Consider the following 25930-nt stretch of genomic DNA (forward strand, 5'->3'; position numbering starts at 1 on the left):
GTGCCATCTTTGTGAAATTTACAGTTAAACGTCATTGTACTGTTTATTTTTCTTTCAATTTAAATTGCTTTTGTGTATTAAAGGTAGAGAAATACAGCAGTCTTAGATACAAATGTTTTAGCTTACTTATTATGAATGAGTCAAAAGAACAATTTTTGCCTAAATACGCACTGTATCATCACTTTTCCAACTCAATGATTCTAGACCTATCTGGCATAGGAGGAAAAATGACAGAATAGATATTTGCATATTTAAGGTGTTACCATAAGTCAATGAAGCTACTGTCTTCGACACTACTTTTATGACAAACAACAAACACAAAAAAAAACCGACCGAGCTCGTATAAAATAAATTCTGGTGGAAGTTCAAGTGCAGTTTTTATAACTAGGTGATGCGGAAAACTATGTGATATTCCTTGCAAGTTCACGTTAGACCACTTCTTCATCCATATTACAAGGTGAGGAGGAGGAGGAGATTAGTGTTTAACGTCCCGTCGACAACGAGGTCATTAGAGACGGAGCGCAAGCTCGGGTAAGGGAAGGATGAGGAAGGAAATCGGCCGTGCCCTTTCAAAGGAACCATCCCGGCATTTGCCTGAAGTGATTTAGGGAAATCACGGGAAACCTAAATCAGGATGGCCGGAGACGGGATTGAACCGTCGTCCTCCCGAATGCGAGTCCAGTGTATTACAAGGTGACCGCATTACGACAATCAATCAAAACTTCCATTATTGTGGCATAGTATAATGAAACATTAATTTGTTATACAGGATGTTTCAAAAGTGATGGTCAATATTCAGGTATATGACAGGAATGATCATTCGAAACAAAAAGTCAAGTAAACATGGGATCTAAAACGCATACCTTAAGAGCATTCAGCAATTCTTTGTCTCCTATACTGTGAAACAAATCTCTTCTGTTTCAAACTCTTTGCTTCCCATATTTTGGGAAATGGTAGCATGGATCAAAACAAGAAAAGAATGTCCAGTAAATATGTGCTCTAAACGCATACCTTAAGAGCTATGAGCACTTGTTCATCTTCACTACTTTGAAACACAACTCTTCTAATGAACAAGTGCTGATGACTTTAAAGGTATGCATTTTAGAGCAGATGTTTACTGGACATGTTTTTCTTGTTTTGGTCCATACTACCACTTCCCAAAATATGGAATGCAAAGAGCTTGCAATAGAATAGATTTGTTTCACAGTATCGAAAATCAAGAATTGCTCATAGCTCTTAAGGTATGCATTTTACAGCTCATGTATATTCGACTGTTATGTTTCGAATGATCATTGCTGTCATGGCCCTGACTATTGACTATCACTTCTGAAACACCCTGTATACGTATTCAGTATGTGAGATTATTATCTGCCTTCATTTTGTTTTTAATGAAACTGTGTGTTACTAGAATATCGTCGGAACCATTACGTCACAGTTGTGTAAAACTTTAGGACTACAAGAACTTTCACATGACGCGTCACTACCAAGAAACTGAGTTCGATGAAACATGGACCAGATAGAAATAACTGCTACAGCAGTGTACAGTACAGCAAAATACAGAAGAAAACTGAAAGACATACGAAGTAAGACGAACAGAAATGACACTTTTATTCAAAGACAATAATTACGCTGAACCCACCGCGACTCATGATGGTCCCTTCGACATTACAAACGAAGGGACATGGTTCTTAATAAGTTGTGTGATCACCACGTATAACAAAGCACGCTGCGGAAGGTGTTCCCATGCTGGCCACAAAGCTGGTATGATGTTCTTGTGGTAGCGGGTTCCATTCCTCCAGCATCGCGGTTGACAACGATTGAATGGTGGTTCGCACATGTCGATGTGCTGAAATACCTGTCCCCAATGCGCCCCACATGTGCTCGATGTGATTTAAGTGGTGGGAACGGGCAGGCAAGTCCATTCACTGAATATCCTCTCGTTCCAAGAGCTACTCCACCAGCGCTATTCGATGTGATGTGCATTTTCATCCATAAAAAATGAAGTCACGTTCGAATACACGCCTGAAGAGACGCACATGGGGATGGGTGTAAGTTGTCACAGTAACGACGACAGGTGCAAGTACTGTGTTCTGAGATTTGGAGGCCAGTAAGCCCATGCAACATTACGCCTCTCCACATCACACCTGGACCATTAAAACCATTATGTTCGACATTGCTGGATGTACCCTCATATGGAGAGAGGTGGGACAGTGACGAACGTTACCGTTTCGTGATGCAGGTGTTATGTTATGGGGAGGGATAATGTTGCGTGGGCATACTCACCTCCAAAGCTTTGAACACGGTATACTCACTGTATTCCTTCCCGATGCACACATTTTTAAGCGTTCGTACGAAAACTATACAAGCTGCCCTCATATCCTCAGGTCCACCATCTTGGACTGTGTAATTGTCACAAGTGAACTACTTGGATTTCCCACCGATATAATAAGTGCCATTTTGTTTGAATTTCCCTCCAATTTACATTTAAAACAATTGGGCTCTGAGTTGTGACGCCAGAGGGTTAGGGCAAAACTTTGCAGCACAATTAAACTATTTTGAATTTCCCACCATTTTTTAATTTCCCGCCATTACAGCGGGCAATTGGCCTATGATGTCAGAGAGTTGAGAGGAGGGAGAAGGGGAAGAACCTGGCAACAGCACATGCTGACATCATCAGAACTCTTTCAACAGTACAGGCTGTCCACTTACCTGCACAGCCATACTATTCACACAGCACAAATAAAAAGTGTGATTTTTTCATAGCCTCTCAAATTTAATTAGATCATTTCAGATCGATATTATAAACTGTTTATGTGGAGACGTGTGATTTCTGCACATAACTTCTTTTAAGATAACTATCTTTTGTACCTAACCCTACTTCCTTAGACAGCAAAACTTTTCGGTTTCATCACAGTATGAAAGAAAGGCAATGTGAGGTTAAAGAGGAGCTGACTTCCCCTGTACTAACCTTATTCTCCCCACACTTGGTTCCATCTGCAGCAGGACTTCCATCAGATACGCAGCTGCTATTTCCTTTCTTGCACATCAACCGCTTGCAGTGCGATTCCTGCAATAGTAACAGCTTGAATAAGAGACAAATAAAGGTTGCCCTGAGACAGCATACATAAAATTCAATCTGCTTTTGTATGAGTAGGGCACGCGGTAAGTTCTGCGAGAAAGCTCCATCACCTTAACATCAAAATAACCACCAATCTCAATGCATCTCTCAGTCCCTCTGTTTACGCTCTGACACTTTAACATCAGCAAGAAATCATTGTACTGTCATTCCCGTCTCCATCCGCAGAAACAAGACTTATGACACTAGATCAGTGATATAAGGCGCAAGACAAAGGATATACAAGCCTACTCCAGGAAATATAAACAACAGGACTATGTTATGGAACGGTGTCGTGACGAAAGAACCAGCTGCCGGCACGGAGTTCCATGGATGCGTACAACGATATCTGTGGCGTTGGCCAAACCTCATATTTTTTTCCGTCTAGCTTCACATGTTTGAATTTAGCTTTACGGTGAAGAAATCCGTTACAATGGTTCTTGATACACAGGGGCTTTCACACAGTGGTTGGTGCACAATTGCACTGAGACAACCACAATTTCTGTTTAGACTTGGTGAAAGTGAGAAACATTGATTTCGACTTCTTGAAGAATGTCATCAAGTAGTGAAACATGACTCATATCTGTTCTTCTCTCAAATCAATACAGATCTACCAAAAAGGAAAGCGTCCTCGAGGTTAGTTTTCTCACAGTCACCTGAATTCAGTAGAACAATATGGAAAGTCTCCTCCCCAGACTGGGGATTTTTCTCTTAACACCCATAGACAATCATTCCCAGTGGCAAAAATTGCTCCACGAAATTGCGTTTCAGTTGCCTGCTACTTAGTTCGTTGCTAACTCGTTAGCAGCTAAAACAAAATTGTTGAGAGGGTCTTCAACTCTACAGCAAGGACACTTAAGAAAGACTGTAGAATGCAAAGTACGAGGCTGTGACGCGTAAACGTGGAAACTCACACTATAAAAGTGCCTTATTTATTGTTGTCTGTGTTACTCATTAGCAACAAAAATTTGACAATTTGTTCGATACACTATGCAATTTATTTATTGTTGTAATATTTATTTAGCGGACAGCTCTCTGGAATACAGTACATGGCCAAACAGAAATTACGATTAAATTATTTGTTTGTGCTAAGTTATAAATACTACTTGATCAAGACACAAAGAATTGATCTATACAGCTAACTGAAAACGCATAAAATAAAATATAAATGCAAAAATGTAAACATTTGAATACGTCTTAAAATAACTTATTGGACAAATGAAATGATGGAAATAAAAAGCAGTGAAGAAAAAAGACACTGCCGATGCTGTATATAAGTAAGCCATCGTTTCAGTAGCGACCTAGGAATAAGCATCGAGTCTTGTACTTGTCAGGTGGTCTTCCAATTTATATCTGCAGTCTGTTAGGATTGCTACCAGTTTTATTTCGGCCCCAGAAATTCACGGATCTATGCATCTACGTTAGTAATCCTATTTGAATTAATTATTACATTTAAAACTTATAGTTAAGTACAACGGTGTTGGGTACCTACCAATTAGGTTTCGGACCTATAGATATTCGGATCTACGTCGGTTTATGTTGATTTCTCTTACCTCTATGTTACTATTTCTGGTTGAATTATTACGTGTATAACTTACATTGTACTTTAATTACAACGGCACAGCTGCAAGTATTTCATGATGACATTGTGTCTTTGGCATAACGTGTAGACGGCATCGATACAAGAGTGGGTAAGGTACCCAGGTCCCCTAAAATTGCCCTTGTCGCTTTCGTGGACACTGTCTTCGCTTGAGACAGCGAACGAGACAAGCACTGTGAAAACTACAACACAGCAGAGTCACACTATTCAACGGAACATTGTACATACTGTTAGATTCACTAAATTATCTTCATACCTGTCTTTTTGTTTCGTATTTGAGATGTCGAAGGTATTACTGCGCTGAGCTTCTGACAACAACGTTATCTGAGATTCCATATTCCGTGCACTTACTCGCGCCTTACTGTGGTAGCTGCATTCTCTCCAAATGCCTTTAGTAAAGGTCGTTCTCTGTAAGGAAGCAGATCGTCTCACGGCTGTGGTTGACAATGCTCCTAATCGTCCTCGGGGATTTGTGCACGTCACCGTTCTTATATGATCTCTTTCCCTTTCTCGGTGGGCTGAACTAATGCAAAGCTCTCGGATTTCCAGTGGAGTGAGTTCGTCGAAATGGCGCGATGTTTGGACACGAGTGTCACTCCCATCATCTTCACGATGAAAGTCACGTTCAAATCAAATAAAACTTTTTATTTCATCTTTAAACATTTTACAATACAGCTGATGTCGTCATACAGAAATACGTTAAATACAATATATAAAAACAAATACATAGAAAATACATGGACATTTTATACAAAGAGTAATAACTGCAGTATATTGGTTAAAATACTTGCAAATCATAACTACAGGACTGTAACATTTTCACGGATAAGAGAGTCAGTACAGCATGTACGAAACTTTTCTAGTGTGTAAAAAGCTTTATCTTTTAGCCACATAATTGGAACATTTTTAAAAACAGATAATGGAACGTTATATACCTGTGAAGGCAATGAGCTAAAAAACTAAATATTGATTGCTGTTAATTCTCTTCCGATGGCAAGTTGCAGGCGTGTCTATGTTTTCTTTCTGCCGTGTAACATGTAGGTGAACTGATTTTCTTATGGTACATTTGGTTGATTTTCTTTTATGTGCAACAAACAACTGAATATAAATAATGATGAGATGGTCAATATTTTCAGATTTTCAAAATGCATTCTGCAAGAAGCCCTGGTATCAGATTCCTAAGATTCGCCTGATGGCCATTTATGCCAAATAAAGATTTTCTTTGCTCTTGGTGAGTTACCCCACATCAATACTCCATACGTTAAGGGTGTATTGAAGAAGGCATGATATCAAGTAAGTAAAATGTTATCACTAACACAAGTTCTAAGATTACCCAATAAACAAGTCACTCTTCCAAGTACTAACTGGCTGCTCCGTCGGTTCTTCATAGACTGCTTTATACATTATTAATGAAACACAAACAGTACTGGTGTAACATTCAACAATATTTATTATTTGTTAGACGAACCGGTTTTCAGCTGTTACGCCATTATCAGGTACAAAGATAAGTATGTGGTGCAGTGAAATTTTGTTGGATCAAAGATTTTAAACTACTGCATATACAGAGTATCTCCATTTCTATAAATCAAAAATGTTAATGTTAGAATTAGGAATAAAACAAGAGCGATTATTTCAGTGTAAATGCGATGTAAGATTATTCAACTAAGATAAAATATGTGACCCATTAACTAATAAACATAGACAAATTACAACAGTTGTATATGGAAGAAACCAACTGAACAATAAACTCTGGTGGCATATTCCAAGAAAATAATCTTATCTTTAACAGGTCTTACAACATAAACATATAAGATATAATAGTGACATTAAGCACGTGAAGGAAGCAGCCGTGATTATACAAAGTAAATTTTTTTTTAACACAACGAGAGAAATTATAGTAACTGAAATAAAGGAAAATGGGGCATGTGAGCAAGAAGGATAATTTACAACATGGCCTGGATGGGATTATGAGCAGTATCTGCACATATTTTATTATGAGTTTTGGAGAAGGCAGTATTACAGCAGTAGCCTCAAAAACCTTTCTTTGACAAATATCATTAATATCTAGTACATTACATTGTAGATCTCACCTATTATTAACATAAATTGAAGCACCACCAAAATCTCGGTCTTGTCTGCAGTAGCCAGTAATACGACTGAATTACGTGAAACGAACAACTTTAGTTGCTTCTCACTTAGCCAGTGTTTGTTGACACCTAAATCACATTTCTTTCCTTCCAAGAGAATATAAATGTCATCAACTTTGTTATTTAAAGACCGAATGTTTATGGACAGATTAATAAAGAACTTGCACCAGACACTGAAGTATTAAAGTTAGTTACGTTCGATATTACTTCCAACATAGTCTTGTTTAAGGCAGCATGGTACGTTAGTTCTCGATCACAGTTACAAGTTACACTTAATACTTTTCCCAATTTCGCGCATTTTCCACAAAGTCACTCGGCTAGAGACCCGAAAGTTTTACATTACTACGAGTCATATGTTCCATTCTAGCTGCGGTATATCCAGACTTCAGTGCTTTAACTGGAATTCAGTGGTTATCCTATTTTTAAATCATCATCTACACATAATCTTGGTTTCCTCCACGAAGCTATTGCCAAGCATCGGCGTTTCTTCGATAAAATTTATACGCAAGTAAAAACCGAGTTCTTTGCTACCCATTGAGATCAAAGGTGCTACTATTACCCCAACATTTCAGATACCTACAGTCTCCTGGAATACGCAAATTCCGTAAGATCAGCATGACACCAGTTAGGTGTTGGCCACCTGTTAGATGTGAGACACCAGCACAGCATCAGTTACAACATTCAATAACGCCTGTTAGCCCTATTTCGTACGTGTCGTACATACTTTAGTAATATTCCAGAATAAGTTGCACGAGTGATATGTAAACAGTCTCCTTTGTAGTTTTATTGCACCTAGTCTTCTATCAACAAACCAAAATCTACTAACTGCTTTATCTACCACTAAGCCTATGTGACCATTCCATTTCATATCCCTACAAAGCGTTATAGCTAAGTATTTCTATGAGTTTACCGACCCCAACCGTGACTCATTGACATCATGGTCATAAGATACTGCGTTTTTTAGTTTTGTGAAGTGCACAATTTGCATTTTTGTACATTTAAAGCAATTTGCCAATCTCTTCACCACTTTGAAGTCGTATTAAGATCTGATTGAATATATATGCAGATTTTTCCAGACAGTGCTTATTTACAGATGACCGGATCAAATACAAAAATTCTGAAGTTACTATTAACGTTGACTGCAAAGTCGTTTATATACAATGGTCCCAACACGCTTCGCTGGGGCACACACGGAGCTACTTTTCCATCTGCATGCCACTTGATACCACATACGTCCGTACTTTTGATAATGACCGTAGATGTGGCACTAAGTCAAATGCTTTTCGGAAATCAAGAAATATTCCATCTACGTGACTGCCTCAACCCAAAGCTTTCAGTTCAGAGAGCGCACGACCGACGAAGTATGGTTTAACACGTTATATAAATAGTTCTAAAATATTATAGCATTTTACTCACCACAAGAGATTGTACCTTAACTATTAACAACATATTCCAAATAGCTTTATATATCACACAGCACCAAAACGTAAAGAACGTGAAATATTTACAAATGCTACGCAAAACACAACCACATGTTTAACAACAACAAAAACTATATAAAATGGCGAAAACTGCTTATCGCGGTCTGTACTATGCATTCCTTCATGTGATTTTGGTATCAATCACTAGACTGTCGTACCGACCAAAAACATCGAGTGTGTCTAGGTACACTATCGTCTAGGTACAACATTCTCCCCTGGTATACATAACACATGACCGAAGATAGAATCTTATGGCAAATTTTAACTTATGCGCATGAGTATAAAGTTTTTATTCTCAAAAGAACCATGGGGTACTTTTTGACGTTCCATTTACGACCAAAGTTATTATTTACCTTTCAGAAATTTTAAATGTGCCGTCCACTGAACGCACGATATACATCCATATGAGAGTCTTATACTTTTGCGAGCTTGTCTCTAGTGGCTGCACTCACTGCCGTTGATATATTGCGTTACTATGAGGGGAAGTAAATAACATGATGTTTGGTTTGTGGGGCGCTCAATTACGCGGTCATCAGCGCCCGTAAAAAGTCCTAGTTTTTACACAGTCCCATGTAGCCACTGCCACGAATGATGATGATGAAATGATGAGGACAACACAAACACCCAGACCCCGGGCAGATGAAACCCCGAACTCGGGCGGGAATCGAACCCGGGACTCCGACGCTAGCCACTAGACCACGAGCTGCGGGCGAGGGGAAGTATACAGACGAAGTCTCATAAATACCAAAAACAGAAAAGAAGAAGATCAGGTGACCCTGAAAGCAAACTGTGCAATACTTGTGCCATCGGCGAACCTTTGAAGTATAGGAGGTGCAGTGCCGTAATTTCGACGAAAATCACGCCGCGCAATTGTAACAGAATTTCAACTGTAGAAATGGAGAAGACAAACGTCTTTTGTTGTCATCTTATCACCATCTCGCTTCTAGGCCAACGGATCAAATGAAAACTTTGATCCTAAATGTAAGTGTAAAAAAGTAACCGTATGTGCAAGAACGTAAAACATTTACAATTCTAAAATGTGATGGTTCTTTTGAAAGTATAAATTTTATATTCTTATGTGTAAGTTAAAATTTACCTCACGTTTCTATCTTTATTCATATAGAAGATAGTGTCTTGTGAGATGTGATGAGTCTTTGAGAAACATCCTGTACGATTCTTACACTGCCTGCACGTAGTAATTTATTTCAACTTTACTTTCTCTTGTTTCCATTGTGTATATACACTATTTGGTCACTAGTACCAGTAGATGTCACGAGACGCGAACCCGTCAGTATAAAATGGGAAGGGGAGCATGGCGTTGTCAGTAGAGAAGCAGAATAACCATCAGGTCAGCAGAGTTCTGTGACTTCGATGATGGCTAACCATTGGATGGCACCTGAGTAACAAATCCATCAAGCGCTTCTCAACGCTTCTAAAGCTTCTAAGTCGACTACTGGTGTTGTGACTGTGAAGTGGAAACGTGAAGGAACACTCACAGCTAAAACAAAACCAAGCATAACCTCGTACTGAGAGACAGGGAACATCGATCATTGCGGAAGGTGGTTGTAAAAAAAAAAAAAAAAATCGCATTGAATCATCGGAAAAAATCACTCCCGAATTCCATAAAGCTAACAGCAGACCAGTTACCACAACGACTGTGCATAGGAAGTCAAAAGGAATACAGTGCAATAGTCGACCAAATCCTCATAAGTCAAACATTTCTGTAGTTAATGCTAAGCGATACTTGAGGTCGTGTAAAGAGTGACGTCACTCGACAGTGAGTGACTGAAAACGAGTGATTTGTAGTGACGAATTACGCTATCCCCGTGGTAGATCGATGCAATGGTATGCGTTTGACGAATGCCTGGAGAACATTACTTGCCATCGTGTGAACTGCCAACGGTGAAGTACGCAAGAGGTGGTATGGAGGTGTTTTTCGTGGTTAAGCTGTGGTCCCCTAATTGCGCTTATGAAACACTAAATGCAGAAGAAAATGGACACTTTTACAGCACTGTGTATTGCGTTCAGTGGAGGAGAAGTTCGGAGACGATGCTTGCTTGTATCAACATGAAAATACACTATGTCGTGAAAAGCCATCTGTGAGGTAAAGGCTTGTGAACAATAACAATCCTGAAATAGGCTACCATTCCTCCACAGATATTAAGACACCTCACTGAAAGTACCCCAATAAGTGTTCAAACCGTCATAGAGGCGATGGATGCGCACACCTCTTATTACTTCCTGCTAATAGGTGTCTAGATACTTTTGGTAAGAGATGTATGATGTACTTGTGTAAACAAACACCTAAATATCTTCAGCTGGTTTCCGTTGAGTGTTGTTTCCCGTGGTTTTGCTGTTGGATCTCTCATTAGTTTGTATTCCAAACATAAATATGAGGGGCTGCGTGCAGACGCAGTAAATGTGTTGTTCAGTCACCATCGCTGCATGTTACTGAAAACGCCATGGCATCGCCTCCAGCATCGTCCAAGAATTCCTGGACCTACACAAAAGACACTTTTGTAGGGAAAAGTGCGTCCGACCTTTGTCGGTCGAAATGAATACATTCTCTTGCTGTAACTACTCTTTATGCACTGTCGTCAATGCATCTGAATTTAGCTCAGAAAATGTACCTGGCAATAAATTTCACTGAATTGGGTGCTTACAGGAAATACACAGAATAAACACAAACCACAGCTAAAACTTTCAGGAGGCCGTTTCCTGCAGGCAAAGCAACAAAAAAATTTGACTAATGTGCAGATAAAGAGACACAGGTGACGTATTGTTTCACGTGTTACTAGTTTCGCTCGTCAGAAGCGAGCATCTACAGATACTGATTGTCCAGATGTAACGACGTTACTAGTTTCAAGCTCCGCGCGGCACCGTCGTCAACACAAATTTTGTGAAAGAATTATCACAATTGAATTTTCTTCCGGTGGAAAGATTTTATCGATGCTTCGTTTAACAGGGCACAAGCATTTAGTATTTTATGCTTCAATAATAAAGAGCCAAAAATATCATCGACGAGCTACAGCAAAACAGGCGGTAACAGCAGCAACCATCCAGCGTCAATATTTGGGCAAGCGATATTGGATTTACTTTCCGTTCAACGACAAACGAACATACTAATGTATCTAGACTCTCTACAGAATACATTACCTTTTTTCGTTGTGAATTCCGTAGACAATACGATGGATTAGTTTGCTGATATATGATGAAAACAGTGTGTTTCCGTGCTGTAGTTTGCTATTATTTTGACAAGACTCTTGCTGGAGAATGGAAAGGTCAGAATATTAGTATGACATGATTCTTTCAATCATCAAACTTATATGTGCTTATCTTTTATATGTGGGAATCACGTGAAAAGTATGATACCTGCCGCGACACTTTCCAATATGCATTCAGCAGAATAATGTTTCCCTGCAATCTGTATCGACAAAAAGGTAGAAATACTCGAACGAATCAGTTAATCCGTTACGTGACGTTCTGAAGATTGCGATCCATAACACCATAAACACTTCAAAGAAATATTTCAGAATTGACAGCATTAATACTGCATTGGTATGTCATGACAATTTATAAATCCACCATTCATTTTCGGAAATGAACTAATGTGATATTCTGATTACTTTTCCTTGCGGGAACGTGATCTGTTAGTTGGTCTCTGTAGGTTGAACCCGAATTCGAACGACAAAATTTTGGAGGCTCTGAGTACTATGGGACTTAACATCTGAGGTCATCAGTCCCCTAGAACTTAGAACTACTTAACCCTAACTAACCTAAGGACATCACACACATCCACGCCCGAGGCAGGATTCGAACCTACGACCGTAGCAGTCGCGCGGTTCCAGACTGAAGCGCCTGGAACCGCTCGGCCACCGCCGCCGGCAAAATTTTGGAGGTTGTTCAGCAATATTTTCAGAGTATCCTGGTTTGAGGGAGTCGTGGTCTACGGCAGCACGTTACAGAGTAGCTGCATTTAGCTTTTTTACGCCCGTTTGTCTTCGAATCTGAATTGTACTGAAAATATCTTCATAGTAGAGCAAATTTCGATAGTCTGTGCTGTGTGTCTTGTCTGGAAACAAATGTGTTTCTTTCACTCGCGGTACTTACTGCTGACAACAGTAATGCCCGTTTTACTCTTTATTTTTATTCTTGCACTCAGAACTGCTCGATTCTGTCTCCGAATTTTTTGTCGGCAGTGTTAGCTGTATTTAAACAGTGGCAGCAGTTTGGATTAGTTTACTGATAATGGGTTGGCCGATATGAATCTCTTATATGGATTCACCGAATGCGATGGAACAGCGGCACAACAATGGCAATCGTATCACAGTATTTTTGGTCTTAAGGTTGTTGCATCACTATGTATTTCTATCGTACATTTAGGTGATTGCTTATCATGGATGCCTTCACTGTAGTGAACATGTCTCAGAAACAAAAGAAATATGGGTAAGAAGCAGGATACATCATATTTCCATAGTTACTTTGAAACAAGGTACCGGAGATCACAGGTCACTCATATCTAAATATCCCTGCAAAATATCGGCAATTTTGTCGATGGAGTTCGGGTTCACCACCCTACAAAATGGTTCAAATGGCTCTGAGCACTATGGGACTCAACTGCTGAGGTCATTAGTCCCCTAGAACTTAGAACTACTTAAACCTAACTAACCTAAGGACATCACAAACATCCATGCCCGAGGCAGGATTCGAACCTGCGACCGTAGCGGTCTTGCGGTTCCAGACTGCAGCGCCTTTAACCGCACGGCCACTTCGGCCGACTCACCACCCTACATTCTTTGCATTCATTCTATACTAAAACTGATAACCTGACAGGAGATGTATGAATACTGCGTATGTAGAGAAAGCCAGCTTCACTTCCTCACGTCTAGAAGACCTAGCTATAGAGACAAAATAAATGAAGTTGTCATGACGCCACATCCCACCCGAGCTGAGGCCCACGAGAAAGACAGGCCGTGGTGTTTACGTCACAGCACGTGACCCTGCAGGTCTTACGAGTGCCAGCAGCCGTCTCTGGCGGGGGGCGAGTAACTATTTCACACGAGGTTAATAATTCTTGACAGCTCCTTTAGATACATATAATATCTCGACAGAACACGAGAAATTTAAGGCCTTTAGTGGATACCTTTTGAATTACATACTGATTTCCCGTGAACCTTGCAGGAGCCGAGCGTTCGAGAAGTGTGGCGAACAAGTCGACTAGTATGGCGTCACAAGTTCGTTGCAGGGCCCGTATACCTCGTTGGCCCCGCTTAAAGCCGATGTCCTTTGCGTCAGCTGCCCCAAACAATAGTGTCTGAGGGAAGTATTTTTATCAAAAATGCCAGCTTGATTAACTTAGGGGCGTACTAATCGTTCTGATTGTATACTAAAGTGCAAAGGGGTCACATTTAATCTGTAAGTGGATTCGTTCAGTCGATATTTTCTTTTATGTAAATACATCGAATTTGGCTGCGTTGTTTAGTTTTACTGTAGTAGTTCTGTCTTTTTTCTTTTGGTTTCCTATCAGTCCAACTCTAAAAGCCCTCTGGGTGTACGCTCTGAGAAGGAAAGATTGGAAACCGACCAAACATAGCAAAATGTTTTCGCAGCATTTTCGGGAAGAGGACGCAGACCCAACATCATTTTCATCAGTCCACATGAAAGAAACTACTGCATTACGAACGTATCCTTGTCACATCACATACTTCTGTTCTTCTTCATTCGAAACTCGTAACAAAAATAGTGACACTGACATGATTTCGACTTTATAGTCACTCGTAACTGCAAGTAGAAATGTCACAAAATGTTCGACCTGCGTAAATGCCAGAAGCAAGTTATATACCAATATAATGACTGATCGGTTAGCAATGAATATTGTTCTGTTTATAGATTAATTACCGGCCGGTGTGGCCGAGCGGTTCTAGGCGCTTCAGTCTGGAACCGCTCGACTGCTACGGTCGCAGGTTCGAATCCTGCCTCGGGCATGGATGTGTGTGATGTCCTTAGGTTAGGTAGGTTTAAGTAGTTCTAAGTTCTAGGGGACTGATGACCTCAGCTGTTAAGTCCCATAGTGCTCAGAGCCACTTGAACCATAGATTAATTTATGTAGATAAAACTTTTTCGCACGCTGTTGTAAATTTATCTGAATAATGAATGTCTAATCAGAGAATGTCTAATAATTACGTTGACATATACATAAATTCGAGGCGTTATAAAGTCTGCAACGACAGAACCAAAAAACATGACATGCGGACGAAATGTAATCTCTAAATGGTGATTAATTATTACAATAAATTTCACAAATGAATGACGAGTTACACAACTCGCTGTTAGTCCAAACGCAAGTTGCCATGACCAAGTGAATACATAAATGGCGCGCTTTTTTATCGCAGGGATATAACAGAGACATAGATACGCGCCCAGTTTTTTTTAACGCAGCACGAATGTATTCTCGTGGTGGAGGTGGATTAAACAAGAATAAACAAGAATACAACCACGTTATTTGCACTGGACGAAATTTGCATGTTTTTCCTCTGAAATGTGGACTACAGCGCGAACATTTTTCCAGATGTCATTCCTGCCCCAGTGAAAAATATCTGCAATTGTGTACTTTGCGCAAGTAAATTTTCGATACACACGCTAGGCGCTTCAGTCTGGAACCGCTCGACTGCTACGGTCGCAGGTTCGAATCCTGCCTCGGGCATGGATGTGTGTGATGTCCTTAGGTTAGGTAGGTTTAAGTAGTTCTAAGTTCTAGGGGACTGATGACCTCAGCTGTTAAGTCCCATAGTGCAAACACAGATTCGTTAAAGGTCATTTGATCCCGACAGTCGGTCATTTCGCGTTGTCGGTGTTATTTTACAGCAGCAACATCGTTTACTAATCTTTCGCACTACCAATACGTGACGACTAGTGTTGTACTCACGCGTGCTTCAGTAAGAGAGAACGAATCGATGATTATGAAGCGACCGCAGCGCCACAGTTCTCTGATTCGTCATACTTGCGGGACTGCAGCGGAAACGAAGGAAGCCCGTTAGCATTGATGTAACAGCGGCGCCTTGATTTGTGAAGTATGCAATCCGCAACATTCGTCACGTACTCGCTCCGTTTCTAATCTCTTGAACCAGCACACTAATATCTCTGCTCGGTCATTGGAGAGAGGCGGGAGCAGTGGAACTGAAGTACAGAGAGCGATGCAGACACAAACAACTGTTCTCCTAGATGAAGGCCACATGGAAATTAACCGAAACGCACGTAACAGTTGTAGTGATCGCGCGATACGGCGCAGCAATTCCAAAAGCTGCAGTGAAAGGCGTAGGCGGTTGTATCTGACGGCACGAGCGCGGCGCTGGTGCTGCTGCTGCCGCTGTGTGGGTCTGTTGGGAACACTTGTCTCCCGGTTCGCTATCGACGAAAGGGCATCGGATCGGCACAGTGATCAGCGGACTCGGAAGGCTGGCGGGTGAAGGCGGCTGCCCCGCGCTATCCTCAGTGCCATCGGCGCCGAGGTCCGAGGTTCGAGGTCTGGGACTGATTTCTTGCGGGTCGATGCCGCTTCGATCACGCAGCGCAGAAAATACCATATGTAGACTTAGCGCCTTGAAACCGGCAGCAACCTGTACGACTGAAACAACAGTTTCTCCAAAGGAGAGTGCGCAATACCCGATAGTATCCATACACTACGTAACGTTTCTTAGAACTTATTGTAACTTGTATTGAAGGTTTTGCTAATACATTGACTTTTGCCAACACATTCGTCAAGATGCGCATCAATCTGTTGTAGAATTTTAGAACATGTTTTTTGCTCGCGTATCATGTCATTTTTGGAAACCCAGAATCTACTCTGTAGGAATCAACATGGGTTCCGGAAACAGCGATCGTGTGAGACCCAACTCGCTTTATTTGTTCATGAGACCCAGAAAATATTAGATACAGGCACCCAGGTAGATGCCATTTTCCTTGACTTCCGGAAGGCGTTAGATACAGTTCCGCACTGTCTCCTGATAAACAAAGTAAGAGCCTACGGAATATCAGACCAGCTGTGTGGCTGGATTGAAGAGTTTTTAGCAAACAGAACACAGCATGTTGTTCTCAATGGAGAGACGTCTACAGACGTTAAAGTAACCTCTCGCGTGCCACAGGGGAGTGTTGTGGGACCATTGCTTTTCACAATATATATAAATGACCTAGTAGATAGTGTCGGAAGTTCCATGCGGCTTTTCGCGGATGATGCGGTAGCATACAGAGAAGTTGCAGCATTAGAAAATTGTAGCGAAATGCAGGAAGATCTGCAGCGGATAGCCACTTTATGCAGGGAGTGCCAACTGACCCTTAACATAGACAAATGTAATGTATTGCGAATACATAGAAAGAAGGACCCTTTATTGGATGATTATATGATAGCGTAACAAACACTGGTAGCAGTTACTTCCGTAAAATATCTGGGAGTATGTGTACGGAACGATTTGAAGTGGAATGATCATATAAAATTAATTGTTGGTAATGTGGGTGCCAGGTTGAGATTCATTGGGAGAGTCCATAGAAAATGTAGTCCATCAACACAGGAGGTGGCTTACAAAACACTCGTTCGACCTATACTTGAGTATTGCTCATCAGTGTGGGATCCGTACCAGGTCGGGTTGGTAGAGGAGATAGAGAAGATCCAAAGAAGAGCGGCGCGTTTCGTCACAGGGTTATTTGGTAACCGTGATAGCGTTACGGAATGTTTAGCAAACTCAAGTGGCAGACTCTGCAAGAGAGGCGCTCTGGATCGCGGTGTAGCTTGCTGTGCAGGTTTCGAGAGGGTGCGTTTCTGGATGAGGTATCGAATATATTGCTTCCCCCTACTTATACCTTCCAAGGTGATCACGAATGTAAAATTAGAGAGATTCGAGCGCGCACGGAGGCTTTCCGGCAGTCGTTCTTCCCGCGAACCATATACGACTGGAACGGGAAAGGGAGGTAATGACAGTGGCACGTAAAGTGCCCTCCGCCACACACCGTTGGGTGGCTTGTGGAGTATAAATGTAGCTGTAGATGTAGACGTAGACACATTGACTTTTACTAACACATTGACAGAGACAGAAAAAAATATCAAGAGAGGGAGATAAAGAGAGGACAGAGAGAGAGAATCTGAGGGTGCGTCCATTAATTACGCGAGCTTAAAAGGAGGGGGGGGGGGGGGAAGAGATCGGGCAGAATCTTACCAATCTCATTTAAAAGGGGGAGGGGCAAGGAAAATCTGACGTCAACTTTTTAATTCAAAGAGCATACATTAGTATAAGGGGTAACATTTTTTGTTTTATAAAATTAAATCCGAGCATAGAGAACACTGAAGTGCCCACCAGTCTTTATGGCCTTTCTGAGCAGAACTGTTTGCTTCAGACGTGCGCATGCCCGGGATTCCTGGATTTGAAACAAGTGCTGCACAAGTGTCTGATTTCATTCGTGGAGTTCCCTGTCACGCCAGTCGATATCACTGCATGTCAGTCAGTGAGTCAGCCATGATATTCTGCAACGCACATAAAGCCGATGTTTTTGTGTTCAAAATGAGCTTGTATCAAAACTTTCACAATGCGAATGTTAAGTGGCATGCCAACACACTTGCAAAGAAGAACTTAACTGTTTGTGAAAGGTAGCTAAGATGAAGTTCGCCGACAAAAATTCTCTTAGTGAGAACCAAGCGACTGAAAACCTGCGTAATCATGGCTTCAAAGGAAGATACAAACAAAGTTGTCTTCCACCTGCAAAGTAAGTAAGAGTTCGATCTCACATAATGTGCATAATACACCAATAAAAGGTCAATTTTATAGAGATCCGTCAAAACGATTAATACTGTTATCGTAGGGCATGTTTAAAATAGTGTTTTTAATCAGGTGTTACAAACACTGTTTAACACAGTTCCATGAAGTTTCGGGCGTGCAGCCGCATAAATTCAGCTTCATGTTCCAATATTTCGACTGAATAATGTCCACCCATTTTCAGAATAAACCGAGGTGACTAACGCTCCAGCACTTGCTCCGTCCTTTTAAATCCGCTTATGTTGGAGCGTTAGTCACCTCGGCTCCGTCTGAAGATGGCTGTACGTTATTCAACCGAAATATTAGAAGAAGAAGCTGAATATATGCAGCTGCACGCCCGAAACTTTACGCCACAGTATTTACGCCGCGAAAACATGAAGATGCACTGTTTAACACACTTCCTAACATGTTTTTGTTAAAGAGTTTTAACCAATGTTTAAAACATAAAAAGTTTTCACTTTTACGTACTTTTACCAATCTAGGGGGGAAACAATACGTCAGGGGGAGGGGAGTCCCACCATTAAATGTCACAAAGGGTGCAGGGAGCAGGGGACTAAATTTTGCCGGCCGCGGTGGCCGAGCGGTTCTACGCGCTTCAGTCCGGAATCGCGCGACTGCTACGGTAGCAGGTTCGAATCCTGCCTTGGGCATGGATGTATGTGATGTCCTTAGGTTAGTTAGGTTTGAGTAGTTCTAAGTCTAGGGGACTGATGACCTCAGATGTTAAATCCCATAGTGTTCAGAGCCATTTGAACCATTTGACTAAATTTTAAAAAATAAGGCTCACGTAATTAATGGACGTCCCCCAGTGGAATTCTTGACTGGGAGGCATAGAGGGGAAGGTTCAGTCGCCTGATCGGAAAGGATATTGTTCCTCTAAATGCAGTGGCTCCTTTCTTTGCAGTGTTTGAGAGCAGTGTCGCAAGTGTACCTGAAGAGTATAGGTGACTCTAATGGGAGTGCGAATAGTGTACTGTCGTATTTGTGTTCTACGATGATGAGAGGCAGACGAGGGTGAAACTCGGTGTCGGCACGTCGCCGAACTTAGCGTCTCCCGTCCACCAGACGAACCACTAACAAGGGGATTCCGGATTGTAGCGGTAACAGGGCGGTGTATAACTTAAATATGTCGGTGTATAAGAAACAGCTTGCTGTAATCGAGGTTCGAATTCGAAGAGTTGGTCCACACACGGGGCACGCTCTCCTTCAACATGGCAAGCGGGGCCACACGCGACATCTCCAACAATCCGATGCCCTCGGTTCACTATAATCGATCAGCCTCCATACAGTCTCGACTTGGATCCATCCGATTTTCATCTATTTCAAAAACTTAAAGAACACTTTCGACGGCTTCACATTGACAGTGATGAAGCAGCGCAAGCAGGGCTGAGCTTGTGGCTCGTCAATCAAGTCAAACATTCTACACTGAAGGTATCAACAAACTGGTCTCTCGTTGGAGAAATGTGTTCGCCGTCAGGGTGACTATGTTGAGGAATAAATTTGTAGACATGAATAATAAAGACATAGAATGTTAAAAACGTGTTTTATTCAAAAAACTTTAAGAATATTCACATTAAAAAATCGGACGGTTTACTTTTCAGCAAGCCCTCGTACATACTACAAAAAACGCAGGTACAGGTCAGGGATCGTTTTGTATGCCAATTAAATAATCACTGCAGTTCTTGATCAAACAATCAGTCTATTCCATTTTAAGTTTCAATGAGATCATAATAATTATCTGTGACACATTTGAAACTCCACTTTTTTAAAACTAAATTGAGTACGTAAAAGACGTTCAATTGGTAGCATTTCCCTTTCTATTCAAGATTTTGACTCAAGAATGGACGTTAACACTATCTGATCTCGATTTAATTGACTTATTCAGAAGTAGGAAATGCTCTTGCGGCGCAACGCAGAATAAAAGGGAAGCTTGAACAAATATTCAAAAGAATTCAGCATTACGATCACACCCTGTCATTGTAACCTCCCTTGTAGGCAATGACGTGCAACAATGACGTAAAACCTCACTTAGAAAATCTAAAGGCTATTCACAAGTGAACAAGAAATTCAACAGCCACGTCGAGCGTTTTCAGGATTAACATGAAATTTCGAATTTTTTGCAAACACCTACTTATCTTACTGGCTGTAATAAGCATTCAAAGAATTCCAAATATTTCTGCCGTTGGCAGTTCCATTTGAATAATGATTCGGCTGAAGGTGAAATGCATTTAATAGCTTGTGCTACCTTCGAATACTGCTCTACGTAAAATATAAGAGCACATGGTTGCCGGCCGCGGTGGCCGTGCGGTTCTAGGCGCTGCAGTCCGGAACCGCGGGACTGCTACGGTCGCAGGTTCGAATCCTGCCTCGGGCATGGATGTGTGTGATGTCCTTAGGTTAGTTAGGTTTAAGTAGTTCTATGTCTAGGGGACTGATGACCTAAGATGTTCAGTTCCATAGTGCTCAGAGCCATTTGAAGCACATGATTGTTGTTGTGGTCTTCAGTCCTGAGACTGGTTTGATGCAGCTCTCCATGCTACTCTACCCTGTGCAAGCTGCTTCATCTCCCAGTACTTACTGCAACCTACATCCTTCTGAATCTGCTTAGTGTATTCATCTCTTGGTCTCCCTCTACGATTTTTACCCTCCACGCTGCCCTCCAATGCTAAATTTGTGATCCATTGATGTTAAAATTCTGTTTCATTCGATGTTCATAGTGATCTAGCAGGTCACTCATGTAGGTGCTTCTATTCAAGCGTACTGGAAGATCGGCCGAAATACTGGTTTACATAACTGTCTGAAAAGAAGAGACTGCATTTGAAGGCTTTTGTTATGCTCACTCACCAGAGTTCACACTGACGCCCAGAAGTGTCGAATTATCAAAGTTGCGAACAAAATCTTTGAATACCGGAAGCCAAATACATCTAGTGGTTTGCAGTATCTTGCTTCAGCTGGTGGTATAGGCAATGCAGAAACAGCAGTGTCTTCCGCTCCATGTTTTAACAACATAATGTTCCTGTTGATGGCGCTTAAAGAGAGATTTCCGTTCTTCCGTCTTCTCCGAATGGCGACAGCCCTTTTTGTTTACTTCTTTATTAAAGGTAGGGACAAAGTGTTATTCTACAACACTACATCTTCATAGCAGGCTTCGTCGTAACACATTTCCTCGTTTTTACATCCCTGTCCTGTTCTACCATCGAAGATGTTCGACGAATGCAACAGTGGTGAAAGAGTAGCCTTAGTATCGCCATTGTCATCCTCAGTTAAAAAAGCATCGAACGTTAGAACACTGTTTTATTCTACGTCTAGCACTTCTTCATTCGTAAATTTGTCTATGATTTCTGCAATGAAATTGAAAGCTAGAAATAATAGCGCAAAGAAACCTCTATCCGCTTTCGTTTGTCTTGTGTAAAACTTAGTCGAACGTATGCGTATACCTATGCTTACCAGTCATGACTTCCAGAAGCTCTGGTTCTTTCACGTTTTGCAATTTGAGCGTCATTTCGTACCGCTCCTGCAGGTGCCGCACTATCGACTGTTAGGTACGCCGACATTATGAACACAAACCACCTACTTACCCCACTGCACACTATTTCATACTTGGGCATTAGGCGGCGGCAGTGGGGCGGAGTGCATGACAACCGGTGTGCGCAAAGTTTAAAAGCTGCACTTCCCGTGGGTCATAGCTAAGTACTAACAGAGTTATGGCCCAAATTTTCGTGCAGGGTCGATTGCTGGGGTTGATGTCTTACTGGGGTGTTTCTTTTTCCTTAAAATATGAGGACAAGTTGGTGATGTTACCTTGTCAGAACAGGCAGCGCCCCCACGATGCATATAGCCCCAACGACTCTGGAAACTAACTAGCCCAGAACGGCATGTAGAGCAGAAAAGCAGGAAACAGAGCTTCTTGGTCTAATCGTTTACAGGGGAAAGCTGTCTACAAAGTCTGTTGCATTGACACTTCGTTGGTCGCTCAGCTATTCCTCCAAAGATATCGAGTATAGATATACCTTCACTAGGCACCCAAAGTCTGTAGCATGCTTAAGGGGCCCTTTTACGTTCAATAATATTGTCGAAATGTCAATATATTGATCGTCTGAGGGCGTGTATTGATGTGTTGTCAATACTAGAAACACTGACGAGCAGTATTGATGGACCTCAAAATATTCTCAGTATTGTCAATACTTACTGAATGTGTGAGGTCAACTATTGACGCCTTGACAATATTCTCCATCCAGATGTTGACAGAGGTTCAGAAACCAGACATGCGAGGTTACTGTGCACTCTTTATTTTTCAATACGCCGTTGTGTATACCATTCCTCAGATTCAATTTTTAAGGAGTCTTTTAACACAAAAGAATTTTAATAAGCCTAAGCAAGGGTAATCATTGTATATACCACTTTAGGATGGTTAACGGAGGATTCTCTATGACAGTGCTTACTTCATTAATTTGAAAATATACACTCCTGGAAATGGAAAAAAGAACACATTGACACCGGTGTGTCAGACCCACCATACTTGCTCCGGACACTGCGAGAGGGCTGTACAAGCAATGATCACACGCACGGCACAGCGGACACACCAGGAACCGCGGTGTTGGCCGTCGAATGGCGCTAGCTGCGCAGCATTTGTGCACCGCCGCCGTCAGTGTCAGCCAGTTTGCCGTGGCATACGGAGCTCCATCGCAGTCTTTAACACTGGTAGCATGCCGCGACAGCGTGGACGTGAACCGTATGTGCAGTTGACGGACTTTGAGCGAGGGCGTACAGTGGGCATGCGGGAGGCCGGGTGGACGTACCGCCGAATTGCTCAACACGTGGGGCGTGAAGTCTCCACAGTACATCGATGTTGTCGCCAGTGGTCGGCGGAAGGTGCACGTGCCCGTCGACCTGGGACCGGACCGCAGCGACCCACGGATGCACGCCAAGACCGTAGGATCCTACGCAGTGCCGTAGGGGACCGCACCGCCACTTCCCAGCAAATTAGGGACACTGTTGCTCCTGGGGTATCGGCGAGGACCATTCGCAACCGTCTCCATGAAGCTGGGCTACGGTCCCGCACACCGTTAGGTCGTCTTCCGCTCACACCCCAACATCGTGCAGCCCGCCTCCAGTGGTGTCGCGACAGGCGTGAATGGAGGGACGAATGGAGACGTGTCGTCTTCAGCGATGAGAGTCGCTTCTGCCTTGGTGCCAATGATGGTCGTATGCGTGTATGGCGCCGTCAGGTGAGCGCCACAATCAGGACTGCATACGACCGAGGCACACAGGGCCAACACCCGGCATCATGGTGTGGGGAGCGATTTTCTACACTGGCCGTACACCACTGCTGATCGTCGAGGGGACACTGAATAGTGCACGGTACATCCAAACCGTCATCGAACCCATCGTTCCACCATTCCTAGACCAGCAAGGGAACTTGCTGTTCCAACAGGACAATGCACGTCCGCATGTATCCCGTGCCACCCAACGTGCTCTAGAAGGTGTAAGTCAACTACCCTGGCCAGCAAGATCTCCGGATCTGTCCCCCATTGAGCATGTTTGGGACTGGATGAAGCGTCGTCTCACGCGGTCTGCACGTCCAGCACGAGCGCTGGTCCAACTGAGGCGCCAGGTGGAAATGGCATGGCAAGCCGTTCCACAGGACTACATCCAGTATCTCTACGATCGTCTCCATGGGAGAATAGCAGCCTGCATTGCTGCGAAAGGTGGATATACACTGTACTAGTGCCGACATTGTGCATGCTCTGTTGCCTGTGTCTATGTGCCTGTGGTTCTGTCAGTGTGATCATGTGATGTATCTGACCCCAGGAATGTGTCAATAAAGTTTCCCCTTCCTGGGACAATGAATTCACGGTGTTCTTATTTCAATTTCCAGGAGTGTAGTATAAATTGGTGTATTATACAGCAGTTTGGAAAAACGATCCCATTTCGGAAAAAAGTCATGTCTGCAATGACTAGTAAGTTGTTTGCGAAATACACATAAGTTTCACCAAATTATAACAAAGCGAAGAAAGAAATTGTTATAGGTTAATAGCCTGAATAGATCCTTGCCAGGCAGATATAATTGCTTCACAGGTTTCCACAGAAATTTATTAATTGTGATAGTTGATATTACAGAACTAAATTTCGAGCATTAGAATGACCTGCCTGTCACCAGAAATCACAAAGTTAGTTACTCCTATTCTCTTGTCGACTGTGACTGTCTCTTTCATTAACGTATTTTGCTCCTCTATTTCGTCTCTTAGCAGCGCTAATAACTTGGCGTACGCTGCAGGCCTCATCGTAAAACAAGTTATGCAATTTTTCGCGTCCATGACTCTGACTTCTGTCAGTAAATTAACGCGTGACCAGTCGGACCTTCTTTCCAACCATTCCCGGACCAATTTCGTCTTTTTCTTTGTTTTCTGTTTCTTGCAAGCTATCTACAGCTAATACAACTGCAGCACACGCCTTTTATGTGTTTTCGACATTTTAATCGCTTTGGCAACTGACAATTTTTGTCGGTGTTATTGATAGTGTAAGATCGATTCAATATATAGATTTGACAAACAGGAATTGTCAGCAAATATTGAACATGTGGCGAATTTTAGCTGTCACGTACAGAAGGTCTTTGCACTACTTTGTTGTTATTGTGGTCTTCAGTCCAAAGACTGGTTTGATGAAGCTCTCCATGCTAATTTTTCCTGTGCAAACTTCTTCATATCCCAGTACCTACTGCAACCTACATCCTTCTGAATATACTTAGTGTATTCATCTCTTGGTCTCCTACGATTTTTATCCTCCACGCTGCCCTCCAATAGCAAATTGATGATCCCTTGATGCCTCAGAATATGCGCTGCCAACCGATCCCTTCTTCTAGTCAAGTTGTGCCATAAATTTCTCTTCTCTCCAATTCTATCCAATACCTCCTCATTAGTTATGTGGTCTACCCATCTACTCTTCAGCATTCTTCTATAGCACCACATTTCGAAAGCTTCTATTCTCTTCTTGTCTAAACTATTTATCGTCCACGTTTCACTTCCAAACATGGCTATACTCCATACAAATACTTTCAGAAATGACTTCCTGACACTTAAATCTATACTCGATGTTAATAGATTTCTCTTCTTCAGAAACGCTTTCCTTGCTGTTGCCAGTCTACGTTTTATATCCTCTCTACTTCGACCATCACCAGTTATTTTGCTCCCCAAATAGCAAAACTCATTTGCAGCTTTAAGTGTCTCATTTCCTAATCTAATTCCCTCAGCATCACCCGACTTGATTCGACTACATTCTATTATCCTCGTTTTGCTTTTCTTGATGTTCATCTTATATCCTCCTTTCAAGACACCATCCATTCCGTTCAACTGTTCTTCCAGGTCCTTTGCAGCCTCTGACAGAACTACAATGTCATCGGCGAACCACAAAGTTTGTATTTCTTCTCCATGGAATTTAATTCCTACTCAGAATTTTTCTTTTGTTTCCTTTACTGCTTGCTCAATATACAGATTGAATAACATCGAGGATAGGCTACAATCCTGTCTCACTCCCTTCCCAAGCACTGCTTCCCTTTCATACCCCTCGACTCTTATAACTGCCTTCTGGTTTCTGTACAAATTGTAAATAGCCTTTCGCTCACTGCATTTCACGCCTGCCACATTCAGAATTTGAAAGAAAGTATTCCAGTTAACATTGTGAAAAGCTTTCTCTAGGCCTACAAATACTAGAAGCGTAGGTTTGTCTTTCCTTAATCTAGCTTCTAAGATAAGTCGTAGGGTCAGTATTACCTCACGTGTTCCAACATT

The 25930-nt window shown here is 42.0% G+C and overlaps 1 protein-coding gene across 1 annotated transcript in view; it reads right to left on the minus strand.

Moving 5' to 3' along the window:
* The window catches only part of LOC124709009 (A disintegrin and metalloproteinase with thrombospondin motifs 7-like), a 552648-nt gene that overhangs the window by 288416 nt on the left and 238302 nt on the right, over positions 1–25930 (minus strand). The window contains exon 10 of the mRNA XM_047240641.1: positions 2969–3067. Coding sequence (XP_047096597.1) covers positions 2969–3067 — 99 coding nt within the window. The remainder of the gene's footprint in view (positions 1–2968; positions 3068–25930) is intronic.

This window comes from Schistocerca piceifrons, chromosome 7, assembly GCF_021461385.2.
Source record: "Schistocerca piceifrons isolate TAMUIC-IGC-003096 chromosome 7, iqSchPice1.1, whole genome shotgun sequence".
In the NCBI taxonomy this organism is placed as follows: Eukaryota; Metazoa; Arthropoda; class Insecta; order Orthoptera; family Acrididae; genus Schistocerca; species Schistocerca piceifrons.